The following is a 20,435-nucleotide window of genomic DNA, read 5'->3' as shown; positions in this document are numbered from 1 at the left end:
GAAGTCTGCAGTCATGTTGTCATGTGGGAGTAGCTTATGCATTTACCAGTTCATGTAACACTTCTCATGCTTCATGCATCCTGCCATGCCTTACCATGGGTAACCATGGCAATGCTCTTAAACAGTCAAAAAAACAGCCTTTGTTGGTTTTGCCTTTATTTAAGCATGCAGTTTTCACTGGTTTTGGAACACTTTTTTTAATAACTATCCATCACAATATTTTTCTCTGTATATATTTTACTTTATATATCTGAGACTGTTAAGTCTCAGTATGCACCAATATTAGATTAAATTGCCAGCATTTTGCTTGATTACATTGTGGAGGAAGGCAAATTTGCTCAGGTTATTGGAGTTCTCAGAAGTTTTTTTTTTTTTTTTTTTCTTCTGCTCAGTGATAGACCTTTCAAAACAATCAATGCAGTCACTAAAACCTCCTTCCTCTGGTAATGTCATTAAATCCTTCTAGTTGAAACTGCCGTCTTCGGTATCTGATTATCAAGCATGTTGATGTGACACCCTTCATTGCTACGGCTGTAATTTTTAGAAAGGCGTCTGAGTCAGTCTGTGTGTGGAACAAGGATTTTGGGTTTTTTTCTTCCCATGATGACTCAGGATCTTAAGATGTCTGCACTCTAGGCTTCTTTCTGCCATACTTTCATTTATTCTTGATCCTAGCCCTGAGGGCCCAGCAGAATTTGTGGGTGCCTTCTAGGATTGTGTTTCAGGACCTCCTATTTGTATGCCAATACCAGTGTGCCCTTGCTTTGCCTCCAGTGTTTCCATATTCTGGCTTGTCTTCCGTGGGTTGATGTTCTCTATCAGTATTCATGGCACAAAGAGCGGGTAGATTGCAGAAGGAGGTGATGCTGCCACTACACTATGTGATAATGGCCACAATTCACATATTTAAATTTTTTATTTGTGTGTTTATATTAGAACTAGACATGAAAAAAAAAAACCTGTCAGGATGCAACTAAGAAAAGCTGGGAGTGGAAGCGGTGGTCTTTCCTAGGGAAAAGCATATCACTTGGTCCTTTAATGCTAAAATGGTCAGCCTAGAAGACATACATACAAGTAACTTGTATAACTGTATAAGGACCGAGAAGGTTATATTTAGGAATATGTGTTCATATATGCAAATGCAATAGCAATTAGCAAAAAGATGATGAATCTAAAGGAGAGATAGGAGAGGTACATGGGAGAGTTTGGAGAGCAGAAACAGAGAACTGTGGTTATATTAATTTCATAACGATAAAACAGACTAAGCCTTCAAAAAAGAATAATATCAAATTGTATTATCACAGAGCCCCCAGGATGCCTATTCTTTTTAAAGGTTCTTCCTGAGATTCTAGATTTAGGGGATGTGTCCTCTTGTCCACATCATCTCTAGATCAGATATCTGAGCTAATCTGTTTTGTACACCACACTAAGAAAAACCCAGTTCCTGAAAAGGCCCAGACAGAAGACGGTGAAATGTAACTATCAACCTGAGATGATCAAAGAATCCAGGCGACCCAGAAAGTGGTACTAAGGTGTAAAATCCTGCCAACTGCTTCTTGGTCGGACTCGGGGAAAACACGAGAGTTTGCTCCCTCAACTTGAGGTGTTGCTGGATCACATGCTGTGTCTTCTCCATGTAAGCAGTTTGGGAAAGTCATTCACTACAGTGAGACAGGGCACAAAGAAAGGATTGTAGAAATCTGAAGAGGTTTTTTTTTTTTTTTTTTTTTTTTTTTGTGGGATAAAGAAGTATTTTTGCCTGGAATTTACATGACATGCTTAAGAACTTCAGAAGATACCTGAGCAGCTAGGAGACAAGAGATCTCAAGAAGACAGTGGATCATAAGATTTGATTATGGACTTTTACTCTAGCCCAGACTTTAAGGTTAAGTATTAACATAAGATGGTGAAACTGGTTCTGATCAGTGACTTGTGGCCTTGTCAGAGAGCCCGACAGTGCCACACGGAACTGGCAATAGAACAAAGAAGTCATTCAAGCTTGACTGTTATCATAGTTGTAAAGGGAGGTGAGTCAACAATAGGAAGCTCTGCTCTTTGAAAGAAAATATGGGATTAAGTTATTTCTCAAGCTTTTTCTCCCTCTTGGCTGTTAATATGTCTGGGGAAAGACACCTGACTTGTTTAGTTCTATTTCTCAGAGGCAGACAAAGATGATGGCAGACAAAATGTCCTCCTTATTTCCAATTAGCATGGCCATAGATCCTGTGAATCTTAAAAAAATGCTGGGTCATTTTTTCATTACCAATCTCTTTCCCTACCTCTCTTGTAGGGTTTTAAAGTAGAGAGATTTACATTTCTCACAGTATTTTTATTAGATGTTTGTAAAATCTATTTACCAACTCCAACCTTGCTGTTTTTTATCTTAAACTATAGATGATTCTGGCATTCAGTGTAACCTTTGCTGGTATTTCAGCCTTTTCCTTGTCACACACTCTGACCCCGTCTTACTGGGACAGCTGGTAGTCTTAGTGGCATACACTGCAGCCTTGCCTTAAATGAAGGAAGTGCTGACTACTGGCCACGGATGAAAGGCCATTCAATACAGAGCATACACTCTAAGAACTGTGACTTAAAAGGGCAGAAGGATCAGCTGAAGATCCTGGTTGCTCTTCAGAGATATCTGTGTTGAGGGCACCTCCGAAGATTGTACTGCATACAATGGATGTCATTGAAAATCTCTAGTGTGTTTACAAGTGTGTTGTGAGGAAGCAAACATATATTTAGAGGTAGGCTGAATCTCTCCTTCTTAATGCTTTGCTCACCTGCCTGATCCATGATTCCTTGGAATTGTTTGTTAAAAATCAGGCAAAAGGGGGCTGGAGAGGAGGGCTTGGTGGTTAAGAATATTGGCTGCTCTTCAGAGAATCTGGCTTCCACAGGCACCAGACACATTGTGGCATCATCTAATAAATGCTAAGTTCCAGGGGATGCAGTGCCCTCTACTGGCTTACATGGGCACCGAGCATGCTTACACATTGATGCATAGACATACATACAGGCAAAACATGCATACACAAACAATAACTGGATAAACTTATTTCTTAATCTTGCAAAAAAAAACCTGGATATAGAGTGAAAAGGTCCATTTCTGCAGAAAGAAGAGCAGGGTATGCTTTCCTAAGGGTCACATGCTAATACAGCATTAGCCTTCTGTTACTAACTTCCTTTTCACTCATCCTTAGCACTCTTGCAAGAAGCAAAAAGGCATTGACTTGAACCCTTGGGGGCTCCTGAGGCCAGTAGGAAGCTGTGAGCGGTAACTGATACCATTGATTGGTTGGTTTATAGTTACTTTTAGGATGTAGAGGAAAGAAGAGCCCTAGTGTTCAGATTGTACATGGAGGCATGGGCATGCGGGAAGGGGCCTTCAGGCATGGGCATGCGAAGGCCAGGATCACCTCGAGGGGCTTCTCTCAGAAGTCATTAACTTCTAGTTGTTGTGACAGAGTGTCTCACTGGGACTTGAGTTTTGGTGATTCTGCTAGGCTGGCCAGCCAGCATGACCCAGGGTTCCTTCTGTCTCAGACGACTTAGCTACTTTCTAGCAAACCCGGCTTTGGACATGGACTCTCAGGCCCTTGTGCTTACATGACACGCGCTCTACCAACAGCTATCATTCCTGACTCTTGAGTTTGGGGATTCTATGCAGTTTATGTAAATTAAATGAATTTATTTCTATGTGAATGTATAGGGTTTATATAAATATGTAAAATGTACTCCATTGGTATGCTTATGTATTTACAGAAAAGCCATGCCAATAAAAAGGACTGCTTTTAAAGTCCCGGAGACTGGGAAGTTTTTTTCTGTCCTTAATATCTTAATGTGTGGATAAAGCATAGGAGATAGTAAGTAGTTCCAAGGAGTGTTAATGAACAGGGCTCACCAAGAAAATAGATTGTGAGCATGGAAGCTAAAGAGTTGTGAAGGCGAAGACAGGTAACCTGATGATTGGCCTATTCCTTGTTTTAAAATATTTCATCTCTGTTCTAAAGCCAATCGTCAATTAGGGGCTTAACCAAAGAAAGCCATGATCGATACTATGCTTTTTAGTGATCAATTAACGCTCAGTAAAAGATGGGATGAATAACAAGTAAGGGAGACCAGCAATGGTTCAGAGAAGAATTGTGTGAGAGGTATGTTTATAACCTAGAGTTGATATAATTGTCAATTAATCTGGCACAAAATGGGGAACACAAGGACTGACCTAGGAAGATGTCCAGTTTGGGGCTTGCTTGAAAGAACAGGAATGTCACTCAGTGAAGCAGATATACAGGAGTTGGAGCCAATTTTATTTTAGGAGCTTGGATTTTGTTTTTCCAGTTATTTTGAAGTCATCTATGATGCCCAAAGCAGAGGATGCTGGGGGTGGGGAGAGCTTGTTCTGTCCTGCAATAAGAGCTCTAGTACAGTAAAGATTAAAGAAAGCTCAGAGGGTGCAATGAAGAGGGTGCTTTGTTTCTAACATTATCGTCATCTAGAGCATCTTGAACATTGTCCTAAATATTGCGTGTGGTAGTTCACGCCTCTAACCCTGGCATTTGCGAGGCTGAAGGTTGAGGATTGCCTTGGGTTCAGGACTAGCCTGGGTTACATAGTGAGTTCCAGGCTAACCTGAAAACAAATAGAATAATAAAGAATAAGTATCCTAGTGAAGTTCTATTCTTGTTAGAATTCCACACCAGCTTTCTGTCTGCATCAAACTCTAGCAGAAAATTCTTGTATTTTTTTCCTTCAAAGAATATTGACAATGTACATAACAAATAATTAGATTTTTTTAATGGATGAGTAGGTTCTTGCAATCTCATTTCCCCACAAGGCAGGAAAGCAATATGGAGTGTAATTCTTCTTTAACGTAAGTAATAATTTGCTACCAAGAAGTACACAGACAGACATAGATATGTGTATGTATATATGTATGCATGTATATATATATATAATAATATAACAATATGAAAGAAATGTTTACTGTTTAAACAGAAAACACAAATGTTACAGTGCACTGTAATAAAATTAACAAACTGTACATTTTATTAAAAAACATCAATTAATCTATAGAAGTATGACAAATAAATTACCATTTAATGCAATAATTAAAATTATATTAGAACACGTGTGATATTAGAATGTGTGATCTTGTTCCTTTCTTGTTGGCTAAGTGGAGGAGCAAAATCTAGACAGAGAAAACTGTAGAGGTTAGACATCTGCAAGAGGGGCCCCAGTGATGGCTTATAACATTTCAAACACATCAAGGTTAGTAACATCAGCTTTTTTCAGCGTTACAATCTTGAAATAGTTGAGTTAATAAACTTGCCACTTACTTTATATATGTAGTGGACCGTATAAAATCTAATTGGTTTTGTTGTGTCTTGTAAGGTAATCTAGTTTATAACAACTACAGAAAACAGTAATGTACCTTAATCCTTGGTAACACTGGAAGAGCCTATCTCATGTAGCGTACCCTTGCTACAATAAAGGAAGATTTTAATAATGACCTTAGAAAATTAGAGGGCGGAAACTTGTAGTTCGGCTGCATTTTCCTAGAGTTGTTTCCCATGGGTGACATGGTATTTCACTCATGCACCACCTACTATACAAAGGAAGATGAGAGCTGCTTGCTTCAATTTCGTGACGCAGCTTCAAGGCAACCAATGACAGGCTACACTCAACAAGAGCAAAATCTTCATCTCCTGGAATTGTTACAGAGTATCAGTTCATTCAGTATAATCGATGGCATAGGGGCCTATGATCATATTGATTAAGGCAATAGAACTAGGAGAACGAGAAGAATAGGTCCATTCAGCCAAATATGACATTCATCACTAGGGATTATGCTGTTTACAGGTGCATAATGCAGATCTTGAAAACAGCAGCCGCCGACTATTCCTGAGTGACATCGCTAGAAATCACAAAAGTTGACACTGTTCCAAACTGTGCTAATTATCCATCCTTATTCACAGGCGCACCCACGTCTCCGTGCCTCCCTGTTTTAAGATAGGCATGCAATTCACACTTGCTGATTATTCAACGTCTTTTTTCTGAAAATAAAAATGAAGACACCTTCATTTATCAGATTGCTATAAAGCATTTAATTAGTTTTTCTTTCTATTTTCGAGCCATTTTAAAACAACGAAGCTGTCAGCTGTGTATCATATGACAGGAGTTATGTGAGGGTCATTTGGTCTCTACTGTAACACTTCTACACTGATCTCTTTAGTGGATTTAAGAAGTGACTTTTGTTCATCCTGAAATCAGACGTCTACTCATCCGCTCTCTGCAAATTGGTAACTGTGAGTCTCTTAATGTGACAATGAGCCAGTACAATGAAACTTAGCCTTTCCCTGACTAAGGAAACTAAGCAAGCTACTGATGGTATCTATGATACGATCTGAAGGAATATTGGGGACATTATTAAGTCACTCCCTCTCCCATCTACATAGCCACTTCCTTACCAACCTGCCTGTCCAGATCTATTCTTCACACTGGATTATCAGAAGAATTCTCTAGTCGTTAACTCAGTATCCTTTCCACTGTTCAATGAATGAAATTTGAATCACCTTCCTGGGCCTCCCCTTGCCGGCTTGTGACAATAAACAGGAATATGAACAAACTACTGAGATGTTTCCCTTACACTTTTACTCTTTCAATCACTTTTGGTTACTTTGTTTGTTTGTTTGGTTTTGGTTTTAGTTTTTTTTTGTTTTTGTTTTGTTTTGTTGTTCGTTTGTTTTTTTTTTGTTTTTAGAGACAGAGTTTCTCAGCAGCTTTGGAGCCTGTCCTGGAACTAGCTCTATAGACCAGGCTGGTCTTGAACTCAAAGAGACCTGCCTGCCTCTGCCTTCTGAGTGCTTTGATTAAAGGCATATGCCACCACAGCCTGGCTTAGTTACATTTGTATAATTTGCTTTTAGACAATAAACACCCTTGTCAAAAGTCGGTCAGGGTGTTTTGCCTCCATAACCATAGTACCAGGAAACTGGATGCAGGAGGATCTTTGGTTTGGTTAGTATTCCCAAATCAGTTGGCTGCAGAGTCAGTGAGAGACCCTGTCTCAAAAGCTAAAATGGAGAACAATTGAGGAAGATGTATGCCATCAGCCTCTGACCTTCACATTCAGAAATGCATGCATGTGTGCACATGTACCTTAAGGCACACATATACATACACACATACACAGTACACACATACCCATACATACACACATACCACACACACACATACACACATACACACTCACACCAGATTGGCTAGTACCTTCATTATCATTAATTAAATATTGGATAGCAACACATGGATTATTTCATTAAATATTAATGATATTAAGGATCTCTTACAAAAGTAGTCCAGCACTTTTAATACTTGATTCACTTTTGGGTGTTTGCGTGTCTTTAAAATATGATGCTGAACTGAAGGGGTTTCTGCAAATGATGCCGCACTTATGTTTGCAGACTGAGTATTGGAAGTTCTTGATTGGGACAGCCTTTGTGACAATGCAACACCGTGGGAGTGCATCACATAGAACATGGAACGATTTATTGTTAAGTGTGTGGTTATAATATTTAGGGCTTTAGTCTGTATTTTAGCGTCACTATTCTCTAGGGACTCAGGGTCTGGCAACAGGCTCATGATTTTTGGAATATCTCAGTCCATAAACTTTCTGCGTATCCTGTGCAGCTCTGCGTGTGCTTCGTTGGGATGCACCTTGTGAAATCTGGCCGGCTTTGTTACCCTTCCTCTTAGTCTCTTTCATAACAACCACAGAACGCAGTGCTTCACCTGATACTCTTGGGGTGTTTGAAACATTTGCTGAATTCTTTTATTACTATTACCTTTGGCTAATAAAAACATTTTAATTAATTTCTCTTTAGTTATTATACAAATGTCAAACCTTAGTACAGTTTAATTCGCAACACAGATAGCCACCTGGAAAGCATGTATTTACCCCTTCTCCCACAGTGATCCCTGAGGTATTGGATTTGTGTTATGTCCATTTATATGCAATTAACATTATACAGGGTGTGCATGTGTGTGTATGCGTGTATTCAACAATTAAAAAGAGACCATGAATTTGAAAAGCAGTAAGAGGGGGTAGCATGGGAGGATTTAGAGGGAGGAAAAGGAAGGGTGAAATGGTGTAATTATATTAAAATCTAAAAAAAACAATAATAAAATGTGATTTTGCAAAGCAAGTTTAGAGCCATTGTGTTTATCGATAAATGTCTACCATCTGTCATTCTACATGAACTGGTAACTATGCCGGTAAAGGCATGTGTTCCTCTAAAGAAACAGAAGCAAACACCTGCAGCCTGGGCAAAGATCTATGGAAATCATGACATCAAATTTCCAAAGAGACTCATGAGAGTGCTGCGCGTTTATTAGAAAGGTTTGCCTATGACATTTCTTGGCATCAAGACTCTGAAAATAAATTCACAGGACTCTATGGTTGGTTTTCTTTCTTATTCAAGGGAAGTAGAATGTTTTTATTTTGCAGAAGGAATAGGTAATACTCACGCATCAAACGTAGCCGTGCTGGTAATATAACTTGTATTTTATTAGGGCTTTGTCTTTCTTTGTACTTTCTTTCACCTGGCTACAGCCATGTAGGTAGTGTACACAGTACACGTAAACCCTGCTAAATTGTTCTTCGGTGTGATCTGACGTCAGGTAGGCAAACAGGAGCTTGTGTGTATTTGTATCACGAGTCAAAGTTTTTCTGTCTCTAACCTGCTACTTACTACATATTTTTTTTTTTATTTCTCTGTTTTTGTTTGTCTTTTTCTTCAGAGTCAGGGGCAGGAAACAGAACCAGGGCTTTGTCCTCTGTGCCAGCATTTGACCACCTGTGTCCTCAGCCCCTGATGTTTTTGAGAAATTTTCCTCTTCCATGTTCACAGCCAAAATGCTATAGATATGGAAGGCACTCGTCTTCATATATGGGCACTTTGTAGTGAGCATTCAGGAAAAAATTTCTCATTTAATTGTTTTGGTCTAGCTTGATAGCCTGCACGGAATTTATTAAGATGATTCTTACTTGTAATACTTTTATTATATTGCATCATTATGACACATTATGAATTTAATGGAATTTGTTACAGATTTCTGTAATGCTTAATGCTCCGGTGCTCACTGCCATTGACTTTAAAAATAATGAATAATCACGGGGAAAACAGGTCATAAATTTTCATTCGTTCTTATCTGAGTTGGTTTTTCTGTTATTTTTTAACCTTGTTCTTTTAGTTTTTCTCTTTCTTTTAAAAGTATCATCTATACCTTATTATTGAATTTATCACGTACTGTTACTTATGTAGAGGAAAAGAAAAGAGGAGCAAGAATGTTGAGCCTGTGTTTCCAAAACATAATCGTGTATGAAATAGGCTTGTTTGTATATGTAGATCATATCTGACCTTTGCTATGGGAAGGACAGCTGCATTCAGCGTCCCTGATACAATTTTCTGCTTCAATGATTCACTCAAAAGTCTCAAGTTTCACAAGACTCACCTAACGTGTGAGGCTAATTCTTTTTTGTGGCCTTAATATATTACAGTGAACACATGAAATCAAACCAGGAAAGGGAGAGCCAATGGGTAAGTAGAGAGAATAGCAGGTCCAAATTTACCAGACTCTCCTTTATTTCTATGGACTCACACTGTCTCATTTTCCCAGAAATCATTGTGACAAAAGTCATGAAGACTTGTGTAGCAGGAAACTAATTAGAGGGTTGGTGTTTAGTGCTTTTATTAGTGACCTAGTCACAAAGGCATTTTTTTTTGCTGGTGTGTACCATTTAGTGTGTACCAAAACTCCAGACTCCCTGAAATGAGCATTACATTTGTAAAAGGTGGTAATTGTGACACACACACACACACACACACACACACACACTCTATTTTCACAGACTAGTCTGGTTTAGCTATCCCATTACCAGTTAGGGAATTCTGTATATTCCCCCATGTCAGACAAGATTCCACACTGGAAGCAAACATGTCTAGTTGTCTTAAATCCATCCTATTGAATATTCTTGGCACATTAGTTAAAACAGTTCTGTTGTCAAATGTCCCTGACACAATCTACATTTTACTACCTAATATTGAGAGACCCATAAAGAAATCAAAGTATTTGCACCTCAATTTCATTAACAGTCAGGTTTTGTTAGGCAGTTCAGTCATGAGATTGCCATGGCAAGTCTATGGAATACTGCCTTTACAAATCTTAGCACACTATCTGGAAGGCATAATCGTAATCGCAGTTAACTAATAATAGGATATGGCAGCTACCTGTAAAAATTTATAATAAATGCATAAGTATGACACATCAAGTGAGAAGAAATCCATTTTTGTTGTGTATGCTAACATCTATTGGTGCTACAGGACCTCTGAGAATGGGCAGAGACTCGTAGCATGCTGTGAGGCCTATATTATTCTCTTATGAACTTTATTATTGCAATTTCATGGAAGTGACCAGTTTCTATAATTCTGAGATTGTTTAGAAATGAGTATCACACAGACTCATGTCTGGACCTGTCTTATAAGCATGCAATCTAATCTTCTTGTGTTTTGGAAATAAAAGTTATTTTTATACCCACCCTTTGTGTATGACTGTGTGTGTGTGTGTGTGTGTGTGTGTGTGCGTGTGTGTTTGTCTATGAAGCTGACTATCAAATAGAAGTATTTTAATGAATGTTGCCTTTATGCTGTTTAGGTATGGAGTCAGGTATAACTCTGCAGATGGGACTGTTAATCGCTGATATGACTAATAATCATAATATATACATAATATATATCATATCTACTAAATATATGTTCTATGTAACTAATAACCCTATGTTCAATATGTATATTAAGCATTGTTATTACATAAAGAATACACTGATTTTAAACATTAAGACTTATTGATAAAAAGAAAATAAATAAGTACATTTAGGATGTAAGCAGTCCTAAGACTGTTGAAAAAGGAACACTTGTGGTTACAGAGCCAATTGATAGCCAAGAAATACTCTGTATCATGAGAATGTCTGCTGTTCTTTCATCTTCCTCTTTCTTTTTTTATAATAAACCAAACTGTTAAAATATTGAAGAGATGTGCCTCTTGGTGGTGGGGATTACTTTCAATGTCTCTTCTGGCTATTAGTGAGCATTTATGGATTCTTTCCATTAAAAAAAGTCTTAATTTATATCATACCTTGAAAATCTACTCATAGCTCCTACAAATCAAGAATACTTTATGAATTCCCTCAGTGCTAATTTTAAGAAGAAAAGAGTTTGGGCTATTTCTGAAAGGATCACTAATAATTTTTATTTTTGCTAGAAAAGGATTACAGATGAGTTATATAAATATACCCACACAGAATATCATTTAATTAAAGCACAGAGTTTAACATAAAATTAGTTCATTAAGGTTAGAACTTTCATTATATCTTGACTGAAAGCTTTGTAGAAATGATAGAAGGAACACAAGCATCACTCACTGTCATCATGGCTCTCCTTAATTAATAGTAGCAAATGGCAAAGGAAGCATTGGATGAGATTGACATAACCTATGGGTACAGACGTATTGGATACGATTGACTCAACCAATGGGTACAGATGTATAATTGTTTGCGGTATATTAAAAGTTAAATTGAGATTCATGGCTTAAGCGCAAGTTTGTATTTGTGCAATCTAAGCAAAGATACTGATGAATATAGTCATTAATTATGTACTTTATCCATGCATTGTTCGATCACCACACAGAAAATGGAGTCTGCAATTCAAGAGCCAAGAATGTATCAGTTTGTTGGTCCTAATAATTGGTGAACACCTTTGATCATGTGTTTACTGTCTGTCATAATACCTATCGTCCTTCATAAAATTGCATTCATTGTTTCCTTTCCTAGATTAGAGTCGTTTTAAAATTATAGTGTGCTTCCCTTATTATGTTGTTCTTTACGTGAGTCAGTTGGCTTTATCCAACTTAATCAACTTTATCAGCTTAAGCAATGGTGAAGTTAACTGAATCCAATGAAGCTTAATTAAATTGAGTCAGTTAACTAATTTTGAGAAAAGAGGGAAAAAACCTTTATGAATCATCATCTATACCCAAGTTTAATAATTAATCATGACCAATTTATTCTTATATTCAATTATTTTTATATCTCCACCCATGGATTGTGTCCATCACATCCAATGCTTCCTTTGTCATTTGCTAGTATTATTTAGAGAGAGTCAAGGCAACAGTGAATGATGCTTGTGTTCCTTCTATCATTTCTACAAAGATTTCAGTCAAGATACAATGGATGTTCTAACCTTAATAAATAATTTTACATTAAACTGTGTGCCTTAGTTAAATGATATTCTGTATGGCTATATTCTGTACGATAGAACCCATTTGTAATCCTTTTCTAGCAAAAGTAAGACTTACTTTATTAGTGATTTTTTTCCACTCAAAGTTTTTTAATTCTGGTATGTGCCTTCCAAAAGAGATGCCCCTTTTTCTAGATAATAGGAGCATATTAAGTATTATATAATGTGTAATTATTTTGTTCTTATGTCCTCAAGTAACTTTTACCATATCAAGCACATAATTGTGCTTTTCTCATTTCTTGTAATCATTTCCCTTTACTCTTTTTTCTCAGCAGTTTTGGAGGTGCATGTATTCCATAAGGTCTTTGAAAAATGTTATCTTGTCTACTACTTTAAGTATAAGATTTTATATTTTTTTAGTTATCTCATTTGAAGATTACATGGTAACTAATTATATTTACTAAAAGAATATAAACATTATGGTAACTGAATTTCAATATATGTTAATTTTAGCCACATAAATATTTTAAAATACAATATGATCAAATTCAGCAAAATTTGAAATTGTACTATAGGTTAAAAATTTAATTTTTACGAGGTTGGTGGTGATGCACGCCTTTAATCCCAGTACTTGGGAAGCAGAGGCAGGTGGATCTCTGTGATTCGAGGCCAGCCTGGTCTGCAAAGGCAGTTCTAGGACAGGTTTCAAAGCTACTCAGAGAAACCCTGTCCTGAAGCATTGGAAAAAAATTATTTTTCTGGATCTGATTTTGACTGACAATTCTGACCTAATGTTGTATTTATTTTCCATAAAGCAGTACTCCTAGTAGCAGGTGAAATGTAATTTTCAGGTACGGAAGAGATGTCAAAGGAAATTGTTTCTTCACCGGCAGATTGTAGAAAGACAACTTTCATCACGAGCGTTCACTTATTAAGTTGCATTAGTATTTTGCAAGACAGCCAAGTAAATGCTGTCTACACAAGTAAAACACAATGCTTTAATATCCAGAACTTCTATTTTATAACAACTCCTAAAACAGCATCCCTGCAGTTAATTGAATATGCCTGATATTAATAATCTTAATTATTCCCAAGTGTTTTTATTTGCATGTACACCCACCCAAATGTATTGGAAATATATGTTAAATAAATTCTGTAAGTTATTCCTGAAACTCCTTCCTTTGAGTCTCAGACTCAGGCCTCAGAGTTTTCTTTGCCAGGGAGGTAGGATTACCTCTTACCTCAGGCAGCTTCCTCCAAGGAGCTGACCTCATTCTGTAAGCGTTCATGCTGCTGCTTACATGGCATTTAGAGAATGGGTCACACAAAGAACTTTGGGGCAAAGTCAGTATTCATTTTCATATGGTTAGAGTGTGTTTCATATGGTTAACGTGTGAGTGATTTTTCATGGTCTTGTAAATCATGGAATGTAATATATAACCTAAGCATGTATAATGTGATAGCTATACTAGTGGGGTTGTGGTTGCTGTGGACTAACCACAATCAGAATCTTAAATGAAGGAAATGTGGGCCTGAAAGGCATTGCAGCCCAGGGAACCTGATAACCTGTTATGACCTCTGAAGGCATCGGCACTGACATGTTTATACCTATGCATGCATGTGTTCATGTTCACATATGCCCAGACACACACATACACACATGTGCATACACACACACACACATACATGTATGCACTGAACACACATAATTTTAAGAATAAAATATTAGGAAAAAATAAGAGTCATTAAAATATGGTATTAAAGAAAAACTATATCTGAGTGTACCTAAGAACATGAGCTCCGGTTAATAATAATTATTTCTGAAATGTAGGCCAAAGCTGTATATAATTCCGGGATTTTTGTCACCATTGGAGAGATGTTTGAGGCCTGTTTAGCTGGGTTCCATTGAAAACTTTTGCATTACATTTGATTGGTATCAGTTTTAAAAACTATACATATTAAATGTTTCCAATTTATTTTAGTGTGTTTTTATAATGTGGTTTTAAAAAATTCTTACCAGGGATCGGAGCAGTGGGTTCAGCAGCTAAAAGTACTTGCTGCTCTTGCAAAGACCTAAGTTTGGTTTCCAGCACCTGCATTTGGCAGGTGTAATACTAACTCTATGGAATCTAATTACCTCTCCTAACCTTAATACAAACACACACATACACACACAGAGACACACACACTAGACACACACACACACACACACACACTAGACACACACACACTTCATAACACACTAAAATAAAATAAATTTTTATAAAGTAAATGAAAGAAAGTAACTCATCAGCTTTACTAATGGTGATACTTTCCTTTAATCCCAGATAATCAGGACTTTGGGACAGAAGGATCACCCTTTTTTTAAGAATTTGAGACTTCTGTCTCAAAAAAAAAAAAAGTAATGCAAAACTAAAAGTTAAAAACAAACCAGTCTACGTGACACATTAGACAGTCCCAACTTTACCACACATGAACTAATCTGTCTTGATTGCTAAACTGCACTTTCCCGGCATTCAGAACAAAGACATATTAAGGATAAGTCTTTGTCCCCCTCAACTAATATTTCTTTATCACTTTTCTACCTCAGGTCCTGTCAGTAGTGTCTTGGTGAACAACTATGGCAGCCGGCCAGTGGTGATAACTGGAGGGTTGCTATGCTGTACCGGAATGATCTTGGCTTCCTTCAGTAACAGTGTGATACAACTTTACCTCACAATTGGCTTAATTGGAGGTGAGCCGGGTTCTGCTCTCATCTAAATGGTATAAAAAGTATGAAGAAGTTATAAATTCTTAATGTTTTGTTTCAGTTTGTTTTAAAAAGCAAGTTTATTCTGGGGTCTTTTAACCTGAATCATTAAAGTACTTCCCACGGTAGGGCAAAACATTTCATTTTAAGAAATGATTTTTAAAAGTTATCATACAGTCATGTATCACTCCAGAGATATGGACATGAAAAAAGTTTTGACTGTTTTTGACTTGGTTACATTTTCCTGTTGAGTCAGTTGAGGTGATATTGTAAATACCTTCTAGTATAACAACTTTGTTTATGAAACATTTTTTATTCCTGTTTAGAGACTTACCATATAAGTTAAAAATAGTGTCAAGTATATATTTTGGGATAACAACGATTTAACATCAACAATAAAGTGACTGGCAATTGTGATTTAATGAGTGACAGAGAAACCTCTTTAGCCTTCATCTATTTCCTCTTATTGAAACGTCCTGCTTTTACCAGCCCTCTCACAAATGTTGAGAATGACATCACACTGCTTCATGAGGAAGTCCCTTTCACTTAAACCAACATAAACTGTATATAGAAGAGCATGATTTTTATTTTCCTTATCAATCTACATTTCATGTTTTAAGAGAAGAATAGATAATAAGGGCTAAATGAACATTTTTGTCTCATGTTTGAGTTGAGATTCATCCACATTTATACCTGTAAACCATCTGACGAAGACAACAGGCTTTGCAGGCTGCCATGCAGACATTGTGGTACAAATGTACCACAGACCAGCACTAGGGAGACTGGGGCAAGAGATTCTGAGTCCAGTGTTAGATTGAGCTATATAGTGAGTTCAAGACCTACCTGGGATGCAAACTGAGAACAATAAACAATAATACTGACAACAAATGTCTGTATTTGTACCCTCTCTATGTTAATCTGACTTTTTATATGGGAAAACCCTTTAAATGCCAAATCTAAGCATAACATATCGGAGCTCAGCATCGCTGTTGTGGAGAGGAGATCCATATGTCCCTTATGTCCTAACTATCTTCTCTCTCAGCAGAGAAGAGAGCGATGGTGTACTAAAGAGGTCATGGTTTTGATGTTCCTCTGCTAGAACATACCTATACACGGACACTCTTCCTATTCCAAAACAATTTCATGTGTTTGGGTCCCACTGTCACTGGTGTATCACTTTTCTTGACATAACATCTAAAAACAAATGTTCTCCACTTTTATCAGGGAGAAAATGAAGAAAGATAAATGAAATCTGATACCTGGGTTTTTAGTTCAGATCCTCTGTTTACAAGCCGCCTCTCCATAAGCTGACAGGAACCAGTCTCATTATTCCCAGTCTGCATATCTCAGTGGGAGGGTCGCAGCCTGTTTTTCCTAAATTATAGTTTTGACTCCTTCCACAGCTTTGAGGGAAAGTTTATTTCAGAAAAATGTCATCAAGAGGTGGACTTAGTGTTGTGTAGTGCAGAGTTGAGTTCTTAACCATTTAGCAACATGGTTTCAATTCATTCAAATTAGTAGGCTAAAGGATTCTTACCTCAAGAGGCCTTTACAAGTAGAATAGTACCAATGCTAATGTTGCAATGAAGGTGGTTTACATAAGTCAATTTGTCTGTTTATAAAAGAAAGATTCATACATGCAGCTGAATACTGTCATGTCTGGCTGATCTGAAAGAGGGAATTTGTCTCTCAAAGGTGGGACCAGCACTGCCAAGGATTTCATGGTGGGCTCTTGGCCCCAAAGAATCAACTAAAACTCCCTAAAATAAAATATATTCCAAAAATATTTTTATTCAACCCATCTCTAGATGCTCAATTTAGAATGAGATGGATGTGGAATGAAATAATGGGGTAAACTTATTTCTCTGTTTTATTATGACATGGTGCTGAAAGGAATGTTTATGGGGAGGTAGAAGATGGTTGAAAATTGGGAGTCTTGTAGTTTGTGCACCATTCCACTGCACTAACAGAGTTATCCGCATTCTCACTAGAGGTGAACGGAGCCTGTTTATTTGCATATAAGCCTGTGTGCGAAGGAAGGGGTTAATTTATCTGTGAGATTATATGATTCTGGCTAAGAATTCATAATTATATTTTTGCTGTAGCCTCTTCTGTTGTATCTCTGCCATACCTCAGTAGTTTCCCGTCTTACTTCTTGAAGATAAAGGGCTCTGAAAGCATTCTTACTATGTTTGTTTTTACGAAAACCAATTTCGTTTTTTGGTACAATTATATTTCCACTTGTAATCCGCAAAGATTGGAATCCACTGCTACCAGTCTCTCTTATTCTGTACAGTGCACATTTTAAGGAATTTCTTTGGAGAGTGATATAATATGCTTGTGTTTTCTTTCCCCCTTTGTTTTCTATTTTAGGTATAGGATTAGCATTCAACCTGCAACCAGCCTTAACAATACTCGGAAAATACTTCTATAGGAGACGGCCCATGGCAAGCGGCTTGGCCATGGCTGGAAGTCCTGTTTTCTTAAGCTCGCTGGCTCCCTTTAATCAGTACCTATTTAACAGTTACGGCTGGAAGGGGAGCTTCTTGATTTTGGGAGGCATATTTTTGCACTCCTGTGTGGCTGGGTGCCTCATGAGGCCTGTCCAGCAAAGTCCACGTCAGTCAAAGTCTAAAAGTAAGGTTGGTTCAAGACATAATGAAACTATGAAGAAAGTCAGGAAGGAATCGACAGCAGAAAAAATTAATAAATTTTTAGATTTCAGCCTTTTTAAGCATAGAGGATTTTTGATCTACCTATCTGGAAATGTCATTATGTTTCTAGGGTTTTTTGCCCCTATTATATTCTTGGCTCCATATGCTAAAGACAAAGGAGTGGATGAATATAACTCAGCTTTGTTGCTGTCTGTGATGGCTTTTGTGGATATGTTTGCTAGACCTTTGGGAGGATTAATAGCCAACTCCAAGTTAATCCGTCCACGCATCCAGTACTTCTTCAGCTTTGCAATTATATTCACTGGCGTATGCCATCTCCTCTGCCCCCTGGCAGATACCTACCCAGCATTGGTGGTCTACTCTATATTCTTTGGTTATGGATTTGGAAGTGTTAGCAGTGTCCTCTTTGAAACTCTTATGGACCTTGTTGGACCTGCCAGGTTTTCCAGTGCCGTGGGACTTGTCACCATTATGGAGTGTTGCCCCGTTCTTCTCGGCCCTCCTATAGCTGGTAAGAATATTTAAGAATAACCTAAATATATGTGAAGAAGTATTTCTTTGCAGTGATTAATGTGGCTTTGACTAACTCGAGTTGTATAAAAGACTGGAGAGGTTTTGTAATTGAAATTTTCACTCAAAATCTTGGACTTAGAAAATTATGAGCTTATATAAGATTTATGGTTAGTATAACTTCAGGATTTTTATGTACATCAATTATTTTATTATTTAAGAATATATCACAAGAATAAAGTGTGACTGTTTTTTGATGAACAGATTCATATTTTGCTTACATAGAAATGAGCAAAAATATAAAATATTATCCTGAAAGGATTAGAATCTGGGTCTTTATGACAGTACATTAGCTATGTTGGTTTGAGTTTTTGCCTAAGGTAGCTAACTTTTATATCATTGATACAGAATGCAAAGATAAAGAAAAATGCATTCAAGTTTAGTTTTTTGAGTAAATAATATCTGTTACATATTAATAAGTGATGAAGACCACATGTAGACTTTTAATATGTGAAATGATTTCTAAATTGTCTATAGAAGTGTCTATTCTAAAATTCCTACTGAGGAAATCAGATTTATGTATTACCATCACATCAAAAAGTTGAGAAAATAGCCTGATTTTTTTATTAACAAAAGAAAAACATAGCCAGTGGTGGTAGCATACACCTTTGATGCCAGCACTCAGGGGAAGAGGCAGGCCTGAGTTCAAGGCAAGCCTGTTCAGTAGAGCAAGTTCCAATACAATCAAAACTACTTAGAAAAACTGTCATGAAAAACAAACCCAAAATAGAAGAAAAGAAAGAAATGAAGGAAGAAAGGAAGAAAAGGAGGAAACAAAGTAAGGTGCAAGAATGAGGAAGGAAGGGAGAAGGACAGAGAAAGATAAGACAGAAAGGGGGAGAAAAAAAGGGTAAAATTGCTACAATAGAAACATTGGGTTTTTGTTGATTTTTGTAAGGATTGTTTTGTGGCTTCCTTTAGAAATATACGTGAGAGCACTCCTGGAAGGAAACCAGGACAGATAGTTCCACAACTTAAACTTAAAATACTAAGGCAAATGGCAAATGCATTACATGCATGATTTAATTTAAAATTGGCTTCTGTGTTAGATTTTAAGCGTTTTTGATGATGGGGTGGTGGTGATGCTGATGGTTGCGGTTGTAATCTCTAACAATTCTTGTATATGTGTAATGAACATGGAATGGAAACTCATTCACCTGGGTTTAGTCCGCCCGCCTGGCACTCAAAGCCTTGCTGATATCAATTTGTCATCCTTTTATAGTCAGTTGTTCAGCTGCTTTCTTTAGAACATAAAGAAGCTTCGGTGAAGATGGGAAATTCATTATCTCTTCAGTCTTAAGGCTATCATTGAAATTCCATCTTTTATTTTCTAAGGATTAGAAAGACATGCAAGTCATTGTCAGGCCTTATTGGTATTGTGTGCCCCTCTGCCAGTGTGAAGCACAAAGGCCTCAGGTGGTAGGTGTTTTAGTGCAAATACACATAGGCAACCGTTCATAATTAAACCAGAAAATTGTTCTCAAGTGGGCAAATATTTCAAGTGGCTCCACTTAGTGCTAACTATATTTTAGTCAGTTTGCATGGGGACTGAAGCACTTGTCTACATCACAGTTATGAATTCTTCACATCAAAGTTTGTCCTTAGGAGTTATTAAGAAAACAATGCTTTCATAAATAAAAGGAAAAACTAAACATGAGCTTAAAAAAAAATGTCGTAATGTCAGCTAGCCTTTAACTTTAGTGACACCAGGCTAGTTTTAATTCATTGGGACCAAGGAATTCTTCCAGGTTAACTTCCAGATTCAATAAAACCAAGGTGTTTAACTTCCAAAGTGGCATACCACCTATGGAAGAGATCGGGTGAGAACACTCTACAACCTGATTTAAAGGGTGAGCTGTAAAGTGGCCTCATCTAAAGTTCACAGTCTGGGGAGTTGAGAAATGGCCAAGCAGTTAAAAGTACTTGCTGCTCTTCCAGAATTCAGTTCCCAGCACCCACCTTAGGGAACTCACAATGGTCTGTAACTCCTCTTCTGGCCCCAAAGTGGCACACAGAAATACATGCATACAAATACATACACACAGAAACACACACATATATTTAATAAAATGGGTCTTAATGAAGATGAAAGAAAAGAAAGCAGCCAGGCCTTGTTTTGATAACTAAAGAATTGAAGCAGTTTTG

General features: G+C 37.2%; 1 protein-coding gene across 6 annotated transcripts in view; it reads left to right on the top strand.

The window, feature by feature from the left end:
- The window catches only part of Slc16a7 (solute carrier family 16 member 7), a 152,233-nt gene that overhangs the window by 121,981 nt on the left and 9,817 nt on the right, over positions 1 to 20,435 (top strand). For all 6 annotated transcript variants that reach the window (XM_041663257.1, XM_041663275.1, XM_041663247.1 and 3 more), the window contains 2 exons: positions 14,887 to 15,030; positions 17,419 to 18,231. In XM_041663257.1, coding sequence (XP_041519191.1) covers positions 14,887 to 15,030; positions 17,419 to 18,231 — 957 coding nt within the window. The remainder of the gene's footprint in view (positions 1 to 14,886; positions 15,031 to 17,418; positions 18,232 to 20,435) is intronic.

Source organism: Microtus oregoni, unplaced genomic scaffold (assembly GCF_018167655.1).
Source record: "Microtus oregoni isolate MIOR12 unplaced genomic scaffold, Mior012 000001F_ref0000356, whole genome shotgun sequence".
NCBI lineage: Eukaryota > Metazoa > Chordata > Mammalia > Rodentia > Cricetidae > Microtus > Microtus oregoni.
The sequence above is the reverse complement of the archived record's forward strand: the minus strand, read 5'-3'. Positions and strand labels throughout refer to the sequence as shown.